Here is a 22,829-nt window from a genome sequence, read left to right as displayed (position 1 = left end):
ATTACAAATACTCTTTATGTGAAAGACCAACCCCCTTGGATCGCTTTTAAACCTCCTCCCACTGATCTTAAATCCATGTCCTCCAGTTGTAGACACCCCAAACATGAGAAAGTCTTTGGCTATCGTATCCATCTATGAACCTCATAACCCTATACACTTCTATCAGCTCACCCTTCTTCAGACTGACCCGAATCGTCACCCATTCCTTCTCTCCAGAGGTGCTGCCTGTCCTGCTGAGTTACTCTAGCATTTTGTGTCTATCTTCGGTGTAAACCAGCATGTGTAGTTCCTTCCTTCACCAACTCTCTTGTGAATCTGATATAGGTTGCAATAGCCTGGATTTTTCCCGCAGCCTCTCTTAAATCAAGGTACAATTTTGGCTTTCACCCAGTCTTCTATCAACACAGTTTCAACTAACGAAGTAACAAAAATTTCTACTCGACCACTGGCAATATCCTCCCTCTAACACTTCCTTCTTCATAATGTTGATTTTCTCCAGGATATTACTTTTCCTTCCCCTGATCTCATTAGTTTCTAAATCCTTCTCCATTGTATATTCAGACAAGAAGTATTCATTTAAGACTTCATCCATTCCACATGGTTCTACATAATCATTACCATGTTAATCATTAAAGGGATCTATACGCTCCCCAGTTAGCCTTTTACTTTTAATATACTTTTAGGATTCTCTTCTACTTTTCTATACTAGCTCCTTTTGCTTTCCTAATTTCCTTCAGAAGTGTTCTCTTACACCCTCATATTGATAAGGGATTTGCATCATACAAGTAATAATCCTAATAAGTAAAATCACTGTATTAAGATTGCTGTGATCTATACCAACGACACTGGGTACAGCCAACGACAAAGTGGGGCAGCAAAACAGGGGCGGCACAGTGGTTGAGTTGCTGCCCTACAGAGACTGGGATTCGATCCTGACTATGGGTGATGTCTGTATGGAGTTTATACGTTCTCCCTGTGACTGAGTCTGAAGAAGGGTCTCGACCCAAAATGTCGCCTTTTTCTTCACTCCATAGATGTTGCCTCACCTGCTGAGTTTCTCCAGCATTTTTGTCTAACTCCCTGTGACTGCGTGGGTTTTCTCCGGGTGCTCCAGTTTCCCCCTACACTCACTCCAAAGACGTACAGGTGTGTAAGTTAATTGGCTTTGGTCAAATTGTAAATTTATTGCTGCTCGTGTATGAGGTGATCGCTGGTCGGCACGAACTCAGTGGGCCAAAGGGCCTGTTTCCACATTGTATCTAAAGTTAAAGTCTGCATAATTCTATGATCCTTCATTTGTGGAATTTTCTGCCTCAGAGGGCGGTTCTCTGGATGCTTTCAAGAGAGAGCTAGATAGGGCTCTTAAAAATAGCAGAGTCAGCGGATATGGGAAGAAGGCAGGAACGGGGTACTGATTGGGGATGATCAGACATGATCACATTGAATGGCAGTGCTGGCTCGAAGTGCTGAATGGCCTACTCCTGCAACTAATGACTATTGTCTATTTTGCTGTGTGAGTGCACCTTCAACCTATTTTCATACAATTTGACTCCATACAGGCCACAATTTGACTCCATGCCATGCACAACATGCACCACAGTGACTTGAATGGCATAATTCAACAGCCAATTTCAGAGATCCAGGTTCGATCCTAACTACGGGTGCTGTCTGTACGGAGTTGGTACGTTCTCCCCATGACCTGCGTGGGTTTTCTCCGAGATCTTCGGTTTCCTCCCACACTTCAAAGACGTACAGGTGTGTAGGTTCATTGGCTTGGTATAAGTGTTAATTGTCCTTTGTGTGTGTAGGATAGTGTTAATGTGCGGGGATTGCTGGTCTGTGCGGACTCGGTGGGTTGAAGTGTATGTTTCCACCCCATATCTCAAATCTAAAAGAGAAAAAAATCAGAAACATCTTTCATTGTCACTGATCCCCTTCTGGAACTCCCTTGATAAGAGTACCGTGTGAGTAATTTCATCAGAAAGATCCCAACATTTCAAGGGAGAGTGACACACCACCTGTTTTACTCATGGATGGTAATAAGTGCTAACCTTCCCAGCAACTCCTACATCCTGTAAATGAATAAAGGAAACATTTTTGCGCTGAGGGCATTTTATCAATTCACATTGTGGTTGAACATTGTAGGCACAGTGTATAATTTATACTTGCTCAGTCTCCGAGACAACATTCATCATTGCTGATTTGCACTGAATTATTCTTGCTGCGTATACTTTGCATAACAAAATGTACCAAATATTCAGACTCCTGCCGTGGAGCTGGGATTACTGTATTAAATTAAATGTGACACATCTCTTGCATCTGACTCCACTTTTATTTTATTCGCTCTTACTTGAACAGTTTACGATTTGTTTCACTGATCAAAGTGGCAGTTTATTTCAGGCAAACTTTCTCAAATGCAAATGCCACCTTGCAGCAGAGAAGCCGGGTAAACCTTCCAACCAGCTCTAATCAATCATAATGTGGACAGGGTGGCATGGTGGAGCAGCGCTACGGTTGCTGCCTTACGGCGCTGACAGCGCCAGAGACCCGGGTTCAATGCCGACTACGGGTGCTGTCTGAATGGAGCTTTTACATTCTCCCCGTGACCATGCGGGTTTTCTCCGTGATCTTCGGTTTCCTCCCTCACTCCGAAGACGTAGGTTAATTGGCTTGGTATAAAATGTAAATTGTCCCTAATGTGTGTAGGGTAGTGTTAATGTGCGGGGATCGCTGGTTGGCACGGGCTCAGTGAGCTGAACAGCCGGTTTCCACGCCGTATCTCTATATAACCCAAAATGTGTTGGCCATTTGATCATTCAAACTTGTGGCTGTAATAATAGCCATGTGTGGTCTGATCTAACTGACCTGCTCAAATATCATATGGTTTAATCTCACCCAGAGGGTCGTGGGTATATTATACAAGCTGCCAGAGGGAGGTCGTTGAGGAAGAAACTACAACAGCATTTAAAAGACACTTAGGCTGATATAGAAACATAGAAAACATAGAAAAATAGGTGCAGGAGTAGGCTATTCGGCCCCTTGAGCCAGCACCACCATTCAATATGATCATGGCTGATCATCTAAAATCAGTTCCCCCTTCCTGCTTTTTCCCCTTGATTCCTTTAGCCCCAGAAGCTAAATCCACCTCTCTCTTGAAATCATCCAGTGAATTAACCTCCACTGCCCTCTGTGGCAGAGAATTCCACAGATTCACAACTCTCTGGGTGAAGAGGTTTTTCCTCATCTCAATCCTAAATGGCCTACCCCTTATTCTTAAACTGTGAGCCCTGGTTCTGGACTCATAGAAACATAGAAAATAGGTGCAGGAGTAGGCTATTCGGCCCCTCGAGCCAGCACCACCATTCAATATGATCATGGCTGATCATCCAACTCAGTATCCAGTACCTGCCTTCTCTCCATATCCCCTGATCCCTTTAGCCACAAGGGCCACATCTAACTCCCTCTTAAATATAGCCAATGAACTGGTCAAGGAAAGAGCGTTCACGTCGCGGCCCTGTTTCAACCAATCTTTCCACCACCACGCACAAGACGCACAAGAAGCGCAAGACAGACACCATTGTGCAGATGCCGAGAGTGTGTTCAGCTCTGGCTGAACAACTTCTAATCTTGTGTGTGGACTCGATAAGAAGAAGAAGAACTGGCCTCAACTACCCTCTGTGGCAGAGAATTCCAGAGATTCACCACTCTCTGTGTGAAAAATGTTTTCTCATCTCGGTCCTAAAAGATTTCCCCCTTATCCTTAAACTGTGACCCCTTGTTCTGGACTTCCTCAACATCGGGAACAATCTTCCTGCATCTAGCCTGTCTAACCCCTTAAGAAGACTCCCCCTACATCGGGAACATTTTTCCTCTAACCTGTCCTATCCGCTAATAATCGTGTATGTATCTATAAGATCCCCTCTCATTCTTCTAAATTCCAGTGAATAAAAGCCCCGTCGACCCATTCTTTCGTCATACGTCAGTCCTGCCATCCCTGGAATTAACCTGGTAAACCTACGCTGCACTCCCTCAATACCAATAATGTCCTTCCTCAAATTAGGCCAGGTGCGGCCTCAGCAGGGCCCTGTACAACTACAGTAGGGCCTCCTTGTTCCTAAACTCAAATCCTCCCACAATGAAGGCCAACATGCCATTAGTTTTCTTCATTGCCTGCTGTTCCTGCATGCTTACTTTCAGTGACTGATGTACAAGGACACCCAGGTCTCGTTGCACGACTCCTTTTGCAAATCTGACACCATTCAGATAATAATCTGCCTTCTTGTTCTTGCCACTAAAGTGGATAACCTTACATTTATCCACATTATACTGCATTTGCCATGCATCTACCCAATCACCCAACCTATCCAGGTCACCCTGCAGCCTCATACTGTAGCATCCTCATCGCAGCTCACACTGCCACCCAGCGTTGTGTCATCTGCAAACTTGGAGATGTCACATTTAATTCACTCACCTAAATCATAAATAAATATTGTAAATATCTGGGGTCCCAGCACCGAGCCTTGCGGCACCCCACTAGTCACTGCCTGCTATTCTGAAAAAGACCTGTTAATTCTTACTCTGCGTTTCCTGTCTGCCAACCAGTTCTATATCCATGTCACTACCATACCCCCAATACCATGTGCTCTAATTTTGCTTATAGATAGGAAAGATTTGGAGTGATATGGGCCAAAATCGGGGAAATAGGATGAGCTTAGATGGGGCATCTTGTTTGGCAGGACCTGTTGGGGTGAATGGCCAATTTCTTATGTGTATTATTCTTGCCTAAAACCCTGGCCAATATTTAAACAACCAATTTACTTCACTAAACTAAATATAATCAGGCCATTTTCTTTTGTCAAATTGCTCTGCAAAGTAGATACCACATTTTCCAAATTACAATGCAGAATAAACTTAAATCTATGCCATTCGCTTTAAGGTATTATGAATGACCTGAAGTCATGGAAGGTTTATATAACTATAGACAATAGACAATAGGTGCAGGAGTAGGCCATTCGGCCCTTCGAGCCAGCACCGCCATTCAATATGATCATGGCTGATCATCCCCAATCAGTACCCCGTTCCTGCCTTCTCCCCATATCCCCTGACTCTGCTATCTTTATCTTTGTGAGAAAGACTGTTTCCTTGTCTCTGTTCTAAATGGCTTACCCCTTATTCTTAAACTGTGGTTCCTGTATCTGAACTCCCCCAACATCGGGAACATGTTTCCTGCCTCTAGCGTGTCCAAATCCTAAATAATCTTATATGTTTCCATAAGATATCCTCTCATCCTTCTAAACTCCAGAGTATACAGGCCCAGCCAACCTCTCAGCATATGACAGTCCCGCCATCCCAGGAATTAACCTTGTAAACCTATGCTGCACACCCTCAATAGCAAGAATGTCCTTCCTCGAATTAGGGGACCAAAACTGCACACAATACTCCAGTTGTGGTCTCACTAGGGCCCTCTACAACTGCAGAAGGACCTCTTTGTTCCTATACTCAACTCCTCTTGTTATAAAAGCCAACATGCCATTCGTTTTCTTCACTGCCTGCTGTACCTGCATGCTTATTTTCATTGACTGATGAACAACGACCCCCAGATCCTGTTGTACTTCCCCTTTTGCCAACATGACACCATTTGGATAATAATCTGCCTTCCTGATTTTGCTACCAAAGTGGACACCCTCACATTTATCCACATTAAACTGCATCTGCCATGCATCTGCCCACTCACCCAACCTGTCCAAGTCACCCTGCATTCTTATAGCATCCTCCTCACAGTTCACACTGCCACCCAGCTTTGTGTCATCTGCAAATTTGCAAATGTTGCTTTGAATCCCTTCATCTAAATCATTGATGTATATTGTAAATAGCTGCGGTCCCAGCACCAAGCCTTGCGGTACCCCACTAGTCAATGCCTGCCATTCTGAAAGGGACCCATTAATCCCTACTCTTGTTTCCTGTTTGCCAACCAATTTTCTATCCATGTCAACACTCTACCCCCAATACCATGTGCCCTAATTTTGTCCACTAATCTCCTATGTTACAAGGTTAATTTCCGGGATGGCGGGACTGTCATATGCTGAGTATGGAGCAGCTGGGCTTGTACACTCTGGAGTTTAGAAGGATTAGAGGTGTTCTCATTGAAAGATTGTTAAGGGTTTGGACACGCTAGAGGCAGGAAACATGTTCCCGATGTTGGGGGAATCCAGAACCAGGAGCCACAGTTTAAAATAAGGAGTAAGCCATTTAGAACGGAGAGGAGGAAACACTTTTTCTCACAGAGAGTGGTGAGTCTGTGGAATTCTCTGCCTCAGAGGGCGGTGGAGGCAGGTTCTCTGGATGCTTTCAAGAGAGAGCTAGATAGGGCTATTAAAAATAGCAGAGTCAGGGGATAGTGGGATAACATTAGCTACCCTGCAATCTACAGGAACTCATCCTGAATCTATATAACGTTGGAAAATGATCTCCAATGCGTGCACAATTTCTAGAGCCACTTCTTCAAGCACCCTGGGATGCAGACCATCAGGCCCTGGGGATTTATCAGCATTCTGTCCCATCAGTCTACCCAACACCATTTCCTTTATCATTGTACTAGTTGTAGAAGTTTTGTTTATTGTCACGTGTACCGAGGCACAGAGAAAAGCTTTTGTTGCGTTCCAACCAGTCAGTGGAAAGACAATACATGATTACAATCGATCCATTTACAGTGTATAGATACATGATATGGGAATAACATTTAGTGCAAGATAAAGCCAGTAAAGTCCGATCAAATATTGTCCGAGAGTCTCCAAATGAGGTGGGAGGTAGTTCAGAACTGCTCTCTGGTTGTGGTTGTTATATTTCACAATTGTTCTATGGTTATATGGTATGTTCAGTTGTCTGATACCAGCTGGGAAGAGGCTGTCCCTGAATCTGAAGGTTTGTTTTTTCACACTTCTATACCTTTTGCCTGAAGGGAAAGGGGAGAAGAGGGAGTGCCAGTGCTGCGACTGGTTCTTGATTATGCTGCTGGCCTTGCCGAGGCAGAGTGAGGTATAAATTGAGTCAATGGAAGGGAGGTTAGTGTGACAGTCTGGGCAGCATCCACAATTGGAAACTTAAAGTACAAAGGGGTTGGATAAACCATGTTAAATGAAGTGGGTATTAAGGGACAGAGGTTTAGGGGTAACATGAGGGGGAACTTCTTTAATCAGATGGTGGTAGCTGTGTGGAATGAGCGTCCAGTGGAAGTGGTGGAGGCAGGTTCGATTTTATCATTTAAAAATAAATTGGATAGGTATATGGATGGGAAAGGAATGGAGGGTTATGGTCTGAGTGCAGGTAGGTGGGACTAGGGGAAAAAAAGTGTTCGGCATGGACTTGTAGGGCCGAGATGGCCTGTTTCCGTGCTGTAATTGTTATATGGTTATATGGTTATATGGTATGTTAGACAGTTCATGCAGCTGTTTGGGGTCACCTTCCATCCACCCCTGCGCACTGCTCTCCAGTATATTTCACTAATATAATGTATTTGAATTAGCCCCTTTATTAAAAGTTTATTTTGGAGATACATTGATGAAAGAATGGGTCGTCTAGGCTTGCATTCACTGGAATGTAGAAGGATGAGGGGTGAACTTATAGAAACATAACATTCTTAAAGGATTGGACAGGCTAGATGCAGGAAAAATGTTCCCGATGTCGCGGGTCCAGAACCAGGGGGTCACAATTTAAGAATAAGGGGAAGGCCATTTAGGACTGAGATGAGGAAAGCCCTTTTTTACCCAGATAGTTGTGAATCTGTGGAATTCTCTGCCACAGAAGGCAGTGGAGGCCAATTTGCTGGATGTTTTCAAAAGAAAGTGAGATTTAGCTCTTAGGGCTAAAGGAATCAGGGGATACGGGGAAAAAGCAGGAATGGGGTACTGATTTTAGATGATTAGCCATGATCATATTTAATGGCTGTGCTGGTTCAAAGAGCTGAATGGCCTACTCCTGCACCTATTTTCCTATGTGTATATGATAAAGGTAGTGGCAGCTGTTCAGGAGCTTTTAAATTGACTGAGGTATTATGTTGGGGATTGTTCTCAATGACTTGTGCATTCACGCACTTGACTTTTTCAGGTGTGCCACAAATTTTAACCGTATCCGGTTTACGTTCAGTGAGATTTGTGGAAAAACTCTGAGATAAAATTAACGGATTAAATTGCTGGCTTGAATTATCTTTTTACAAGCACTTAACATTGACTTTAAACGGACACTTTCTGGTGGTCCACAGAGCTTAAAATACAGTTTGTGAAATTATGAAAAGGAAGGGGCCCTAGTAATATTAACTTCCCCCATGGATGCTACTAAATATCAACGATTTAGTGTGCAAATTATATTTACATGGAAACAATGTATATGAATTACTAGGGATAAAAAAGCATATTTAATAAGCATAGTTGGTAATGTTAACCTGAAATGAGATCAAAGCAGATGCAGACCAGGGATCCACTTAGCATTCCATTTCACTTCGTATCCCATTGCTCTTGATAGTTTTTGTACAATTGTCAACATTGTCCTGCCTGAAAAGGATTTGTTTTCTGACAAAAATAGACACAAAATACTGGAGAAATTCAGTGGGACAGGCAGCATCTCTGGAGAGAAGGAATGAGTGACATTTCGGGTCAAGACCCTTCTTCAGACCTTGGCTTTAATTTCCATGCTGTATCTCTAAAGTCTAAAGTAAAGTAAACACAAACAAGGGACACATAGAGGTTTAGCGTCAATGGGCGGCGGATAATGCAAATTCATTGGGCTGGAGGACTTGTTTCTGTGCTATTTGTCCCTATATCTCAATCAGACTGATCAGGTATCTTTGGGGCAGCACAGTCCTCATAGCACCAGAGACCCTGGTTTGATCATGACCTTGGGTGCCATCTGTGTGGGGTTTGCACTCCCTGTGACTGCGTGGATTTCCTCCGGGTGCACTGGTCTCCTCCCACATGCCCAGGACGTGTGGGTTTGTAGGTTAATTGGTCTCTGTAAATCACTCATAATATATGTAGGGAGTGGACGCAAAAGCGGGATAAGGTAGAACTTGTGTGAACGGGTGATCGTTGGGCGGCGTAGACTCGGTGGGCCGAAAAGACTGTTTCCATGCTATATCTCCAAACGAAACGAAACTAAATTAAACTAGACTTCATCCAGTCTAATTCAAAAGTACAGGTAATTGAGCAGAACGTACTCAAAGTGTATTGATGACAACTGCTAACAAGCAAGATTCTAATGGATTCAATTATCTTGTTATTTGTTCACATGCTTGGGGATATTATTTTGGATTATGAATTCTAATGGCCTGATTTCTGAAATGATTGCCCTGGCGTAGAACCTTGCTTATTAGCAGCCACTGTCAATAGATTGTAAATACATTGTGCACAATTATCAAGTTACTTAAGTTATTGGGTTGCACAATTATCAGCAGATGTGCTCTTGATTTTCTACAATGGGACTTTAGTTTAGTTTAGTTTAGAGATACAGCGTGGAAACAGACCCTTTGGCCCACCACGTCCGCGCCGACCAGCAATCCCCACACATTAGCACTATCCTACACACTGGGGATAATTTACAACTTTACCGAAGCCAATTAACCTACTTTGTGCTTTGGAGTGTGGGTGGAAACCGGATCACCGAGGAAACGCTCCTGCAGATCACGGGGAGAATGTACCAAACTCTATGCAGACAAGACCCATAGTCAAGATCGAACCCGGGTCTGTGGCGCTGTAAGGCAGCAACTCTACTGCTGTGCCACCGTGCCACCCTAAGGTTGAAACTTATAGAAGGTTGAAACCCTAATGTTGAGAGGTTGAAACAAAGGGCTAGATAGAACATAGAAAATAGAAAAGGGCAGCATAGGGATAGGTCCTTTGGGAACAGCTCCATCCAAGACCACAAGGAATTGCAACGCATTGTGGATGCAGCGCAGACCATCACACAAACCAACTTCCCTTCTATTGACTCCATTTATACCTCACGCTGCCTCGGCAAGGCCAGCATCATAATCAAGTACGAGTCACACCCTGTCCACTTCCTCTTCTCCTCTCTCTCATCAGGCAAAAGGTATAGAAGTCTGAAAACGCACACATCCAGATTCAGCGACAGTTTCTTCCCAGCTGTTATCAGGCAACTGAATCATCTTACCACAACCAGAGAGCAGTCCTGAACTACTATCAACCTCATTGGTGACCCTCGGACTGTCCTTGATTGGTCTTTGCTGGCATTACCTTACACTAAACGTTATTCCTTTATCATGTATCTGTGGTATCAATAAATCGATTGATTGTAATCACGTACTGTCGTTATGCTGACTGGGTTGCACATAACAAAAGCTTTTCACTATACCTCGGTACATGTGACAATAAACTAAACTAACTAACTGTGTCGAATACAATGCCAAGACAAACTAATCCCATCAGCCTGCAAATGATCCTTATCCCTCCACCATTCCATCCCTCCAGGTGAGTGCATTCTGAATAGAAGAGTGCAGTATTTTGCACAATCTTGGTGTATAATTTCCAAGAATGTGCCTGCTCCATTTTTTGAAGATTCAGATAATATTTGCTGACTTTCACTTCTCTCTGACTGCTTCAATCCACTGTTATCTGGAAAATTATATCAGTGCTCTCCCAAAATGCGTTTGGTTTTCACTCTCTCTGCTCTTTCTTTTTAACTATCTCTCATTACTGATCAAAGCTCAGTTAGCCAGCTTTGCCTTCCATTTAATCTTGGCCGTCTTTATTTTATAATCATGTTGTAAGTTTTCAATCTTACACAGATTGACGGCATTGTTCATCGCGAGAGTTGAAAGCTTGGCCTATAGTCTTTGTGCCAATTCCTTTGAACGTAGACTCAGACTTCTGCTATTTCTTTCCCCTTTAGCTGCATTCAATTTACCTTGGATGACTTTCACTGCATCTACGTCTGCCACCTTATCACGGAATTGACCCAAACATTCAACAGCTGTTGAATAAATCTCTCTGTCACCTCTGGTTCCTTCTCCAATAGCTTGATATCTGAGCCTTCTGGTTCTCGACTCGTCTTTGATTTTTCTATCTCTGATCTGATATTGAAACTAATTATATTGTGGTCACTGCCTCTCAAATATTCTCTGTCAGATCATCAACAGGATTATAGAGAGCTGGCTCTAGTCATGCAATTTGTTGCATTATCAAAGCAGTCTTAAATAGTCCCCCTCCTTAAAACAACCATTTCCCCGGTTCCATTCCAACTTAGGGAACTTGCTGATGCACCAGATTTACGAGATTTTTGGCACAGGAGTGCATTTGTTCAATGAGACACAAGAAACAACAAATTCTGCCATCTTGAGCCTAACACAAAGTGCTGGAGGGACTCAATGACTCAGGCAGTATCTGTGGAGGGAATGGACAGATGACGATTTGAGTCGGAACCCATCTTCAAGCTCGCCTTCAATGAGTTTTACTGCATCTATTTATGCCACCCTATAAAACCGTCACCAACTGTTGCATAAAACAACATAGAACTGTTGCATTCTCCTCTTGTCATCTGCTTTATTACCAATCGCCTTAAACACTGTCTCCATGCTATTTGTCTCTGACTCAAAAAATCCTAATCCCTCTCTTTCAGTATTTCTTTCTCTCTTCTTCAAATAGTTATCATGTTCTCCGCCTCCTCCACTCCATGGCAATGCATTTCACATTCCAACTCAACTCGTAAAAGTTCCCTTGCTCTTCTCTCAGCCTCCCTGCCGTTATATTAGATTGACAATCCATCATACCTGACCATTTAGGGACGACAGATGGCACAATGGGGTAAGTGTTCGGCTGGCAACCGGAAGGTAGCCGGTTCGAATCCCGCTTGGAGTGCATACTGTCGTTGTGTCCTCGGGCAAGACACTTCACCCACCTTTGCCTGTGTGTGAATGTGTGTGAATGTGTGTGAGTGATTGGTGGTGGTCGGAGGGGCCGTAGGCGCAGATTGGCAGCCACGCTTCCGTCAGTCTGCCCCAGGGCAGCTGTGGCTACAGAAGTAGCTTACCACCACCGAGTGTGACTGAGGAGTGAATGAATAATGCGATGTAAAGCGCCTTGAGTATTACAAAGGCGCTATATAAATCCCATCCATTATAAGTGGAGGAAGTTCTTCTGTAATAAATGTTTCTATAATGGAGCATTTAACTGGAAGAATTTTTTTCTAAGTGTAAACTTTCATGAATTGCGGATATGGGGAGAAGGCTGGAAAATGTAGTTGTTAGGGAGAGATGGATCAGTCATGATTGAATGGCAGTAGACTTGATGGGCCGAATGGCCTAATTCTGCTACAAGAACTTATGAACTTACGTGCCCTCTGATTCTCAAATCGTCTGAAGAAAGAGTCCCAACACAAAACGTCATTAAACGAGTTCCCTCCACAGATGCTGCCTGACTCGTGAGTTCTTCCAGCACTTTGTGTTTCGCATGCTTGTTCAAGCTTGCTGACCAATGGGACGGATTTCACTTTTGATATCTTTCTCTTTCACATTGTGGGTACTGGTGCATCAAATGCTCACCACATTTATTACACGTCTCTCTTTCTCAATCAACCTTAAAAATACCCAGGCTTCTTGCATGATGTATACATGAAGCTACTTGTTCTCAGCTAAGTCACAGCCACTTTCTCATCGAGTCTGCATCAAATGTTATCAAGCAACTGAACCATCCTGCAAACAACTTGGGAGCAGTCCTGAACAACTATCTACCTCATTGGAGACCATTGGACTATCTTTGATCGGACGTTACTGGCTTTATCTTACACTAAACGTTTTTCACGTTATTTCCTTTACCATATATCTTGTACACTGCGATGGCTCGATTGTAATCATGTATTGTCTTCCCGCTGACTGGTTGGCATGCAACAAAACCTTAACACTGTACCTCGGTACATGTGGCAAAAAACAAAACTCAAACTCTAATGCTGGAAATTCACCCAGACACATGAAAAAAACATACTCCTCTAAAAGAGCTGAGATACAAGTTTCGGAAAGCTGTAATCTAGCTAACATTGGTAAAACAGTGCAGTTCAGTTGAAATTCCATCCATCTGCCATTTTATTGAAATATATAACCTGATGTCTGCCATACTGACCCTGATAGCAGCAGGGATCAATGAAAGAAGTCATTGATTTTTGTAGTCCTGACGCACTGTATGTTCTGTGATGCGGGAGCAACATTAAATTTATTTATCCGATTCAAAAGTGCAGACTTTCTTTTGTCTTGAATAACCTCATCGCAAAATTGTCGAAAGACTGCTCCTGTGTTACTTCCAGCCTGAAGCACAGTATAGACCAACAATCTGCAAAAGTCTTTCTGAGCGTCAGTGGGAAAATACGTGAGACAATTTCTTGGAGATGGTAGGAAAGATGAACTTAATGTACAGTCAGTGGTAAATGAGGAAAGAAAGGAATATAAGACAAATGAAATATAAAAGCAAATGAATATAGATGTTGGAAATTTGAAATGTACACAGAATATGGTAGAAGATATTCTTCAGGCCAGGCAGTTTCCATGGAGACAGCAACAAGATTAACGTTTTATATCAATGACTTCCCATCAGAACCAAAATGTGACTGAACTGAAATGTTAACAACATTTCTCTTTCAATAGATGTTGCCTGTGTGTTTCCCAATATGTTGCATGGATTAGGGGTATTAGCTGTAAGGAAAGGTTGGGCAAACTTGAATTGTTTTATGTGGAATGCCAGAGGTTGGGGGATCTATAGGTGAGGAGAATAGTAAAGAACACATGTTGGTAAGCTTGCCTTCATTGGTCCGGGCATTGAATATAAGAATCAGACAGCCATGATGCAGCTTTATAGGACTTTAGTTTAGTTAAGTTTAGTTTAGTTTTGAGATACAGTGCGGAAACAGGCCCTTCGGCCACTGAGCCTGCTCTGGCCAGCGATCACTAACAGCACATTAAACAATATCCTTAACACACTAGGACCAATTTACAATTATACCAAGCCAATTGACCTACAAACCTGTACATCTTTGGAGTGTGGGAGGAAATGGAATATCTCGGAGAAAACCCACAGGGTCGTGGGTATAACGTACAAACTCCGTACAGACAGTACCTGTAGTCATGATTGAACCCGGGTCTCCAGTGCTGTAAGGCAGTAAATCTACCGCTGAGCCACCGTGCCGCCCCTAGTCAGGTTTAGTTAGGTTTTGGTTAGGCTCCGAATACAGCCAAAACAAAGTCCTATAAAGCAGCAACATGACTTTTAGAGTTTATAGTTTAGAGAAACAATATGGAAGGTAGATACTTTCTGATACTCCTAGATACTTCCTGATTCGTATACCGAATGCCTATGGGCATGCATGAATGGAGATGCCAGAAGTTATGACTAGGTTTGTGTTCCATGTCATTGAAAAGCCTAGTCCATGACGTTGCTTTCTTCTGTGTTAGGATGGCAGATGCAGGAAGGGCCTGAAAGGAAGATTGCAGACACATGTGCGACAATTTCTATCACATTTTACCTTTCATTGATCAAAAATCCTGGGCATGAGCAACAAGCTGAAATTATACTTGAGCAGACTTCCATCCCTGCATAAAAAGGGATTTCCTGAAAATACACAAATTGCTGGAGTAATAGCGCTTTCTCACGGGGCGACTTGACGCAAGAGTTAACCAGAGTTGAACATCGTGGGAACCTCTTGCGATAACCGTACGGCATTCGTTGACCACCGTGGACCACCGTGGCGCTAACGGCAGGTACTCGCGTATCTTGGTGACTCGGGAGAAAATTCAAACAAGCTTGAATTTCTCCAAGAGTGACTTGTACACTTGTGGTTGAACATTGCAACATTATATGCACGTAGTGGCCAGTGCGATATCCATATTGACTCTTGCGGGTACCGTGGGAACTCCTGCGAACGGTGAACCCGGAAGCTGGACAGAGGGGACAGAAGGTGAGTAAAAATTGTCTTCTGTGGGATTGAATTTAAAAAATAAAGATTTGCATCCGCATATGGACATCAACTTATTCATGAGTTATGTTAATGAGATTCAAGAAAATAACTATAATCTTTAAAAGGGACTTTACTGAAAGGTCCCGCATTTTTATGGTCCGTGAGAAATTTTTCACATGTACTTCTTTGAGAGATACAGCTCGGAGTCCTTGCCGACTAGCGATCGATGCCTTTCCGAAGCAGGGTCCGGAACGCTACCAATCAATGTTCTCCAGAGACCCGAGTAAAGGAGTGAACTGCACATGCTGGTTTAAACCGAAGACAGACACAAAAAGCTGGAGTAACTCAGCGAGTCAAGCAGCATCTCTGGAGAAAAATAGGTGATGTTTCGGGACGAGACACATCTTCAGACTCAATTCCGATTAGGATGTCTGAAGAAGGGTTCCGATTCGAATCGCCACCTATTCTTTTTCTCCAGAGATGCTGCCTGACCCGCTGACTTACTCCAGCTTTTTATGTTTTTCTTCCCAGATCTGACTTACCTGCTGAGTTACACCAACATTTTGTGTCCTTTTGTGCGTATTAACCAGCATCTGCAGTTCCTTTAGACATTACCTAACTTCAGATTTTAGAGATATAGCGCGGAAACAGGCCCTTCGGCCCACCGAGTCCGCGCCGACCACCTATTCTTATACACTCCAGGGACAATTTTACAATGTTACCGAAGCCGATTAACTTACAAACCTGTAATCTCTGGAGTGTGAGAGGAAACCGGTGCACCCATGGTCAGGATCGAACCCCGGTCTCTGGGGCTGTGAGGCAGCAATTCTACCACTGTGCCGCATGTAGTCAGATTTAATAAATTGCTGGTGTTGCTTCCAAAGACAGAGGCACTGATAATATTAGATCAGAATTGCATCTTTCCGCTAATAGAGTCAATTATTAGTCAATTAATAATAGAATCAATTATTGTTGGTGACATTTCACCTACGAACATCAGACTATTTTCGCAGAGGTAAGGGCCAATTAGGCATAGCAAAAGGTATGAACACTTTTAAACATTTTTTTCCGACTATTTTGTCAAATGCAAATACAGGGAGAATGATCAAAGTGCTCACATGGCTCACTCTGTTAGAAGCGTTCTGAGTTTAAATGTTCCGTGTATTCCTTCTTAAAGTATAAATTTTTGTGTGGCCAGGGGTGCGATTGAGAACAGCTGGGAAAGGGCGGAGGGGGCATCACGAATAACAACGTTTCCCTGGCCATATTATGGCCCATTCCCCAACCGTAACATTAATCAAGCTCTGTCTAACTCCGCCTTCACACCATCCCCCTGTGACATGGGTTAGTCATCGCTGGGCGGGCTGTGGGCCGAATGGCCTGCCAACGGGAGTCAGAGACTTGACACTGAGATCCATTGTGCAGGAAGGAACTGCGGATGCTGGTTTTTACTGAAGATAGACACAAACGCCACCTGTTCATTTTCTCCAGATATGTTGCCTGACCCATTGAGTTACTCCAACATTTTGTGTCTGTGTTCACTATGAACATTGAATTATTTAATTTTAGGTAACTTACACTCTCTCTCTCTCCCCCGCCCACCCCCTCCTGACCCCCCCCCCCATGCAGTAAATGTCGGTTAACCAGTCCAAGGTTTGCAACGATGGTTATCCCTAGCCAACAATTGGCCTATCAGGGAACCAAATATAGACATAAAGTGCTGGAGCGACTCAGTGGGTCAGGCAGCATCTCTGGAGGAAAGGGTTAGGCGACATTTCGGGTCGGGACCCCTCTTCAAAATACCCTGCTGAGGTCATCTGTTGTTGGCCCTGATTTGTCCCGGTCTTTTCTTGCTTCCAGTTCCCCCCTACAATCATCCCGAAGAAGTGTCCCGACCAAAAATGGAATCTATTCCTTTTCTCCAGAGATGCTGCTTGGCCCGCTGAGATACTCCAGCATTTTGTGTCTAACTTGCTGATTCAGACAGTTTTTGATTATCAAGGATTCTGCGCTGACTCTTTACTCTGAAACACATGTTGGAATTTTAAACTTGGGCGCAACTAACATCGTCTTACTACCGTGGGAACTCTTTAACGCAGCGGGCAGGCAGCAGTTGATTGTTGCTCCCTTCAGTTTCCCAGGGGGTCGGGACGGGACTGGAGTTGGGAGGGAAAGGTGGGGGAGTCGAGGGAGAGGAGGGGGAGACAGATGGGGGTGTCTTCATTTACTGGCGGCGGGTGTCTGTCACTGAAACAGGCAGGTGAGATTTCACATCCACCTTGTGTGTGCCTCTCTCTCTCTCCCTCCCTCCCTCTCACACAGGCTGAGAGACTCTGCCTCTGTGAGTGTACGTCTCTTTCTCCCCCTGTCCCACACACAGTAAGACCGAGGTACTGTGCTCAGTCCATCTGTGTCTCCCACATACACAGTAAAACTCTGCTTTGTGTGTGTATATACGTCTCCCCTCATTTCTCTCTCTCCCCCAACCCCTCTCTTTCTCCCCCTCCCCCACCTCTCTCTTTCTCCCCCTCCCCCACCTCTCTCTTTCTCCCCCTCCCCCACCTCTCTCTTTCTCCCCCCACACACAATAAGACCGATGTATTCTGCTTAGTCTCTCTTCGCTCCCACACACACAGATAGACCAAGGTCATGTGCGCGCTTTCTCTTCCGCCAGCCACCCCGAAGTACATCACACTGCCTCTGTGCCTCTCTCTCTGTCTCTCTCCCCCTCTCTCCTAAGTAATGTGGCATCTTCCTGCAGTAAAGTCACGGCATTAGTACAGGCATGTCTCCAAATGAGCCAATTCAACCAAGGGAGGATATTTATAGTGTGTGAAAAAAAAAGTGACATCATTTGTGCCACGTGATGATTTAACTACACTTCACAGTTCACAATGTTCATTCAAGATTTAACGGGAAAGCTCGGGAGACGGACAAGTCACTCGCACAAATAACAGAAATGCCGAGTACCGTGGGAACTCTTTATCTACCCCCCCGTTATATCGTGTGATATCGTGCTAGACCACGACCACTTCACTCTGGTTACATCTTGCGTCAACTCGCCCCGTGAGAAAGCGCTTTAACTCAGCGGATCAGGCAGCTTCCCTAGAGAACATAGATAGGATGATGTTCCCGGTCAGGATCGTTCTTCAGACTTTGAAGAAGGGTCCTAACCCAAAATGTCACCTATGAGAACAAACAGGGCAAGATTAGCAAATTTGCTGAGCGCTTTTGCAGATAGTGAGGATGGTTATGAACGATTGCAGCAGGATCTGAATCGATTGGCCAGGTGGGCAGAGGAATGGTTGATGGAATTTAATGTGAGGTGTTGCATTTTGGGATGCCGGACAAGGGAGGACCTACACAGTAGGACTCTGGGTAGTGTTCTAGGAGTGCAGGTGCATGGGTCCTCGAAGGTCGAGTCGCAGGTAGATAAGGTGGTCAAACAGGCTTTTGGCACTTTGGCCTTCACCAGTTAGAGTATTGAGTATAGAAGTTGGAAGGACATGTCGCAGTTGTATAAGACGTTGGTGAAACCACATTTAGAATATTGTGTTCAGTTCTGGGCACCATGTTATAGGAAAGATATTGTCAAGCTTGAAAGGTTTCAGAAAAGATTTACGAGGATGTTGCCAGGACTAGAGGGTGTGAGCTATAGGGAGAGGTTGAGTAGGCAGGGTCTCTATTCCATGGAGTGCAGGAGAATGAGTGGAGATCTTATAGCAGTATATAAAATCATGAGAGGAATGGATCGGGTTGATGCACAGAGTCTTTTGCCCAGAGTTGGGGAATTGTGGACCAGAGGACATAAGTTCAAGGGAAGAGGAAAAGATTTAATAGGAATCTGAGGGGTAACATTTTCACACAAAGGGTGGTAGGTGTATGGAACAAGCTGCCAGAGGAGGTAGTTGAGGCTGGGACTATCCCATCATTTAAGAAACAGGTAAACAGGTACATGGATAGGACAGGTTTGCAGGGATATGGACTGAGCACAGGCATGTGGAACTTGTGTAGCAGGGACATTGTTGGCCGGTGTGGGCTAGTTGGGCTGAAGGACCTGTTCATGTTCTCTATCCATGTCTTCCAGGGATGCTGCCTGATCCGCTGAGTTACTCCAGCACTTTGTGTCTTTTTTTTGTAAATCAGCATCTTTGTATAGAATGGTATGCAACTCACTCAGAGGGTGGTGGGTATAATGGAACAAACTGCCACAAGACGTAGTTGAGGCAGATACTTTAGGAACATTTAAAAAACGTTTGGACAGTACATGGATAGGAAAGATTTAAAGGGATGGGACTAGATTAGATGGGGCTTCTTGTTCTGCATAGAAGTTGGGCTGAAGGTCCTGTTCCCATGCTGTATGGCTCCATGACCATACATTTGCTGCCTTGGGCTGATCTACAGTACAGAACAGTCTGCTATATAACGTAGCAATCAACGACCTACTTAATGTTCATTGGCATCCATTTCGCAGGTATGTTACAAATCTTATCTTCAGCGGTGCTGCAGTTCTGTCACTGGCCGTGTGCGCGACTTTGGCGCCTTTGAGGGGGGGGGGGTGGGATTAAAATGCCGTTTTCTCCTGCCCGTCCGAGATATATTTTCTCGGGCTTCTACCTGATGCTGAAAATTCGTTCTGACTGCCGTTCTCAGAATTAAAAAAAAAAAACGTGGGACAATTTCAGCGCTGGAGTAAAATAAAAAGCTACTTCTAACGCCGTCAACGGAACGGATCTCACATACGGGACAAAACAAGGTAAGTCGTTTATTTTACATATAAACTTGTTTCTTAGGATTACTTTAATCAAAATTTCACATTGCGAAAATGTGATTTGGGCCCCATATGAACTGGCAGTGTTTTTCCTGCCAATATGGGGTTTAAATTCACCGCAAACCGCAACGTTCCAATCGATCGCGTTCCACAAAAACACACTTGCAAGATGATTAAAATGCCCATTAATTTATGGGAATTACACTAAATTCCTTCCATTTGGCCTATAAATTCATGACAATGAGATTTAAAAATCATGTTATATTGTGAATTCTTGTGTGAATGTTATTTGGACACTTAGGCTATTTAAAAATGTTAACATTTTCTTAAGAAATGGATAGATGTTTAGATCTAGTAATTGAATTTTGTGATTAGCTACAATTAGGTAACTAACTAATTATATGCTTTAATTTCAGGTCATCCAAGTAAGATTGTTTCATATTTATTTCAGAATGCTTCAATCTATAATAACTGAAAATGTAATTCAGTTCTCTTAATTTTTAAGAAAGATATGGGCTTTTAACTGTCCTCGATCACAGCTTTTGAGTTAAGTCACTGGAAAAACAAAACCAGATGCTAATTTCAGAGTATGAAAATGGCCATAACTTTTTTAATACTGAAGATATGAAAGTGAATTAGGTGTCAAATTAAACTTATTTTTATGCTTAATCTAGTGGGATAAATTGCAGACTTGATTTTTAAAATCTCAAAATTTTATAACACTGGTACATTTTGTTAAAGTTGGTCATATTCCTGACAAAGACGGTTTTCTCTTCAAGTTTGAATTTATTCCACTTGGGAAGCAAAAGCGAACTAGCTCCGACACTCACCCTCGCGCTTTGCCCCGCAATAAGCTGATCGTCCTCGGTCTGAACACTTGTCCGGCTGCGCACGTCGTAGTCTTCTTGCTCAAAGTCCGAATCATCCTCCAGTTCTTCTGGAGTCTGAAGAGGAACAAAGGGTAAAATAATTAAAAGAGGTTAGCATCATCTTTGCTCTCCTTCCCTCTCTGTCAAGCGTACAGGTGATTTTACAACTCACATTAAAACCACCGAACAAAGCCGCAGCTGTAACGTTTGCAAAGGGTGGTCATATTTCTTAACTAGAATTGAGACCAGGGCTAATCCCAGCGCTGTTAGACAGGGTTTTGTATTAGACCATTTCTGAGTGTGCTCTAATTAATAACAAGTCCAATTTCAATAAAAATCCCATGTACTATTGCACTGTAAATCCATCCGCTCCTGGGGCTATGAGTGCCTGACACACTGCTTTCTAATGCTGCTTCATCTAATGAGTGTTCCTGCTGGAGGTCATTTAATTGCAGAATCTGGATGTCTCCAAGAAAAGTGGTCTCATTTATTTTACTTGAATCTCTTTTTTTATGGCAATTCCAACATAACCATCAGAATAATATTGAAGAATAGTCTGAGGGCCAAACATTTACTCATCTTGTCAGGTTTTTTGGCTGCTGGTTAGTTCACTTAGTTTGGTGTGGTTTATTTTATTACTGCCACGTGTACCGAGGTACAGTTAAAAGCGTTTTGTTAAGTGCTATGCAGTCAGCGAAAAGATTATATATGATTACAATCAAACAGTCCACAGTGTACAGATACAGGATAAAGGGTATTATGTTTAGTGCAAGATACATTCCAATAAAGTCCATCAAAATATTTCGAAGGTCTTCAATGAGGTAGATGGGAGGTCAGAACCGCTCTCTAGCTGGTGAGAGCACAGTTGCCACAGAAGGCTGGGGATGCCATCAATGGATATTTTTAAGGCAGAGATAAATAAATTCTTGATTAGTACAGGTGTTATAGGGAGAAGGCAGGAGAATGGGGTTAGGAGGGAGAGATGGATCAGCCATGATTGAATGGCGGAGTAAACATGACAGGCCAAATAGCTTAATTATGCTTCTATCACTTACAACCTTTTGACCTTAGTTCATCACCTGCTATCAGCTGGGAAGAAACTGTCTCTGAATCTGGAGGTATGGGTTTTCAACATTTGCGCCTCTTGCCTGATGGGTGAGTGGAGAAGAGGGAGTGAACGGGGAGAGACTGGTCTTTGATTATGCTGGTGGCCTTGCTGAGGCAGTGTGAAGTGTAGATGGAGTCAATAAAAGGGAGGTCGGTTTGGGTCATGGTCTGTACTACCTCCACAACTCTCTGTTATTTAACAGGCTACAATGGTATACGTCATATTATTGGCTGTGTCCACAGGTCATGGTCCTCAGACTTAATATTCATCTCCAAATTTAACAGCTGCTTTTGTGGCCGTATCAGAGTAATATATTCTAATCCTTACTTACCTCTTGCCTGAGGTAAGACACCACAGGTGAGGAGAAGGCAGGAGAATACGGTTAGGAGGGAGAGATAGATTAGCCATGATTGAATGGCGGAGTAGACTTGATGGGTGAAATGGCCTAATTCTTCAATCACATGACCATATGACCTTATGACCAATGATGTTTACTTTTCAAAAATAGAAACTGCAGAAGGACAGCACAGTGGCGCAGCGGTACAGTTGCTGCCTTATAGCGTTTGATCTATGGGTGGTGTCTGTACAGAGTTTGTACATTATTTCTGTTGGTTTTCTCCGAGACCTTCCGTTTTCTCCAACACTCCAAAGACTTACAGGTATGTAGGTAAATTGGCTTGGTAAATGTAAAAATTGTTCTTGCTGTGTGTAGGATAGTGTTAATATTCGGGGATCGCTGGTCGGTGCGGACCCAGTGGGCCGAAAGGCCTGTTTCCGTGCTGTATATCTAAACTAAACTAAACTCAGCGGGTCAGGCAATAACTATTGAGGCAGACGGATGGCAGATGAGTCAAGATCCTGCTTCAGGGCTGATTCTGGCACTGGGTATTAATTCAAAATGTTGACCATCTCTCTGCCTCCTCAGATACTGACAGACCTGCCGAGTTGCTCTGGTATGTTTGTTTTTTTGCTCCAGATTAGAGCATCTGCAGTCTCTTGTGTTTCTATTTTTACCTATCAATTTGATATTATGAATTTATTCTTAAAAATGATCTAGATTTTTGTGCTAATTCCTCTGCAAGGGAACATCATCGGCAAACATAGCATCTTGCCACTGCTCCTCCCAGCCCATCAT

At 43.5% G+C, this 22,829-nt stretch overlaps 1 protein-coding gene across 2 annotated transcripts in view; it reads right to left on the bottom strand.

The window, feature by feature from the left end:
* ctnna2 (catenin alpha 2) overlaps window positions 1-22,829 on the bottom strand; it is a 1,182,272-nt gene that overhangs the window by 11,153 nt on the left and 1,148,290 nt on the right. For both annotated transcript variants that reach the window (XM_033035440.1, XM_033035446.1), the window contains exon 14: window positions 20,548-20,661. In XM_033035440.1, coding sequence (XP_032891331.1) covers window positions 20,548-20,661 — 114 coding nt within the window. The remainder of the gene's footprint in view (window positions 1-20,547; window positions 20,662-22,829) is intronic.

This window comes from Amblyraja radiata, chromosome 1, assembly GCF_010909765.2.
Source record: "Amblyraja radiata isolate CabotCenter1 chromosome 1, sAmbRad1.1.pri, whole genome shotgun sequence".
Taxonomy (NCBI): Eukaryota; Metazoa; Chordata; class Chondrichthyes; order Rajiformes; family Rajidae; genus Amblyraja; species Amblyraja radiata.
The sequence above is the reverse complement of the archived record's forward strand: the minus strand, read 5'-3'. Positions and strand labels throughout refer to the sequence as shown.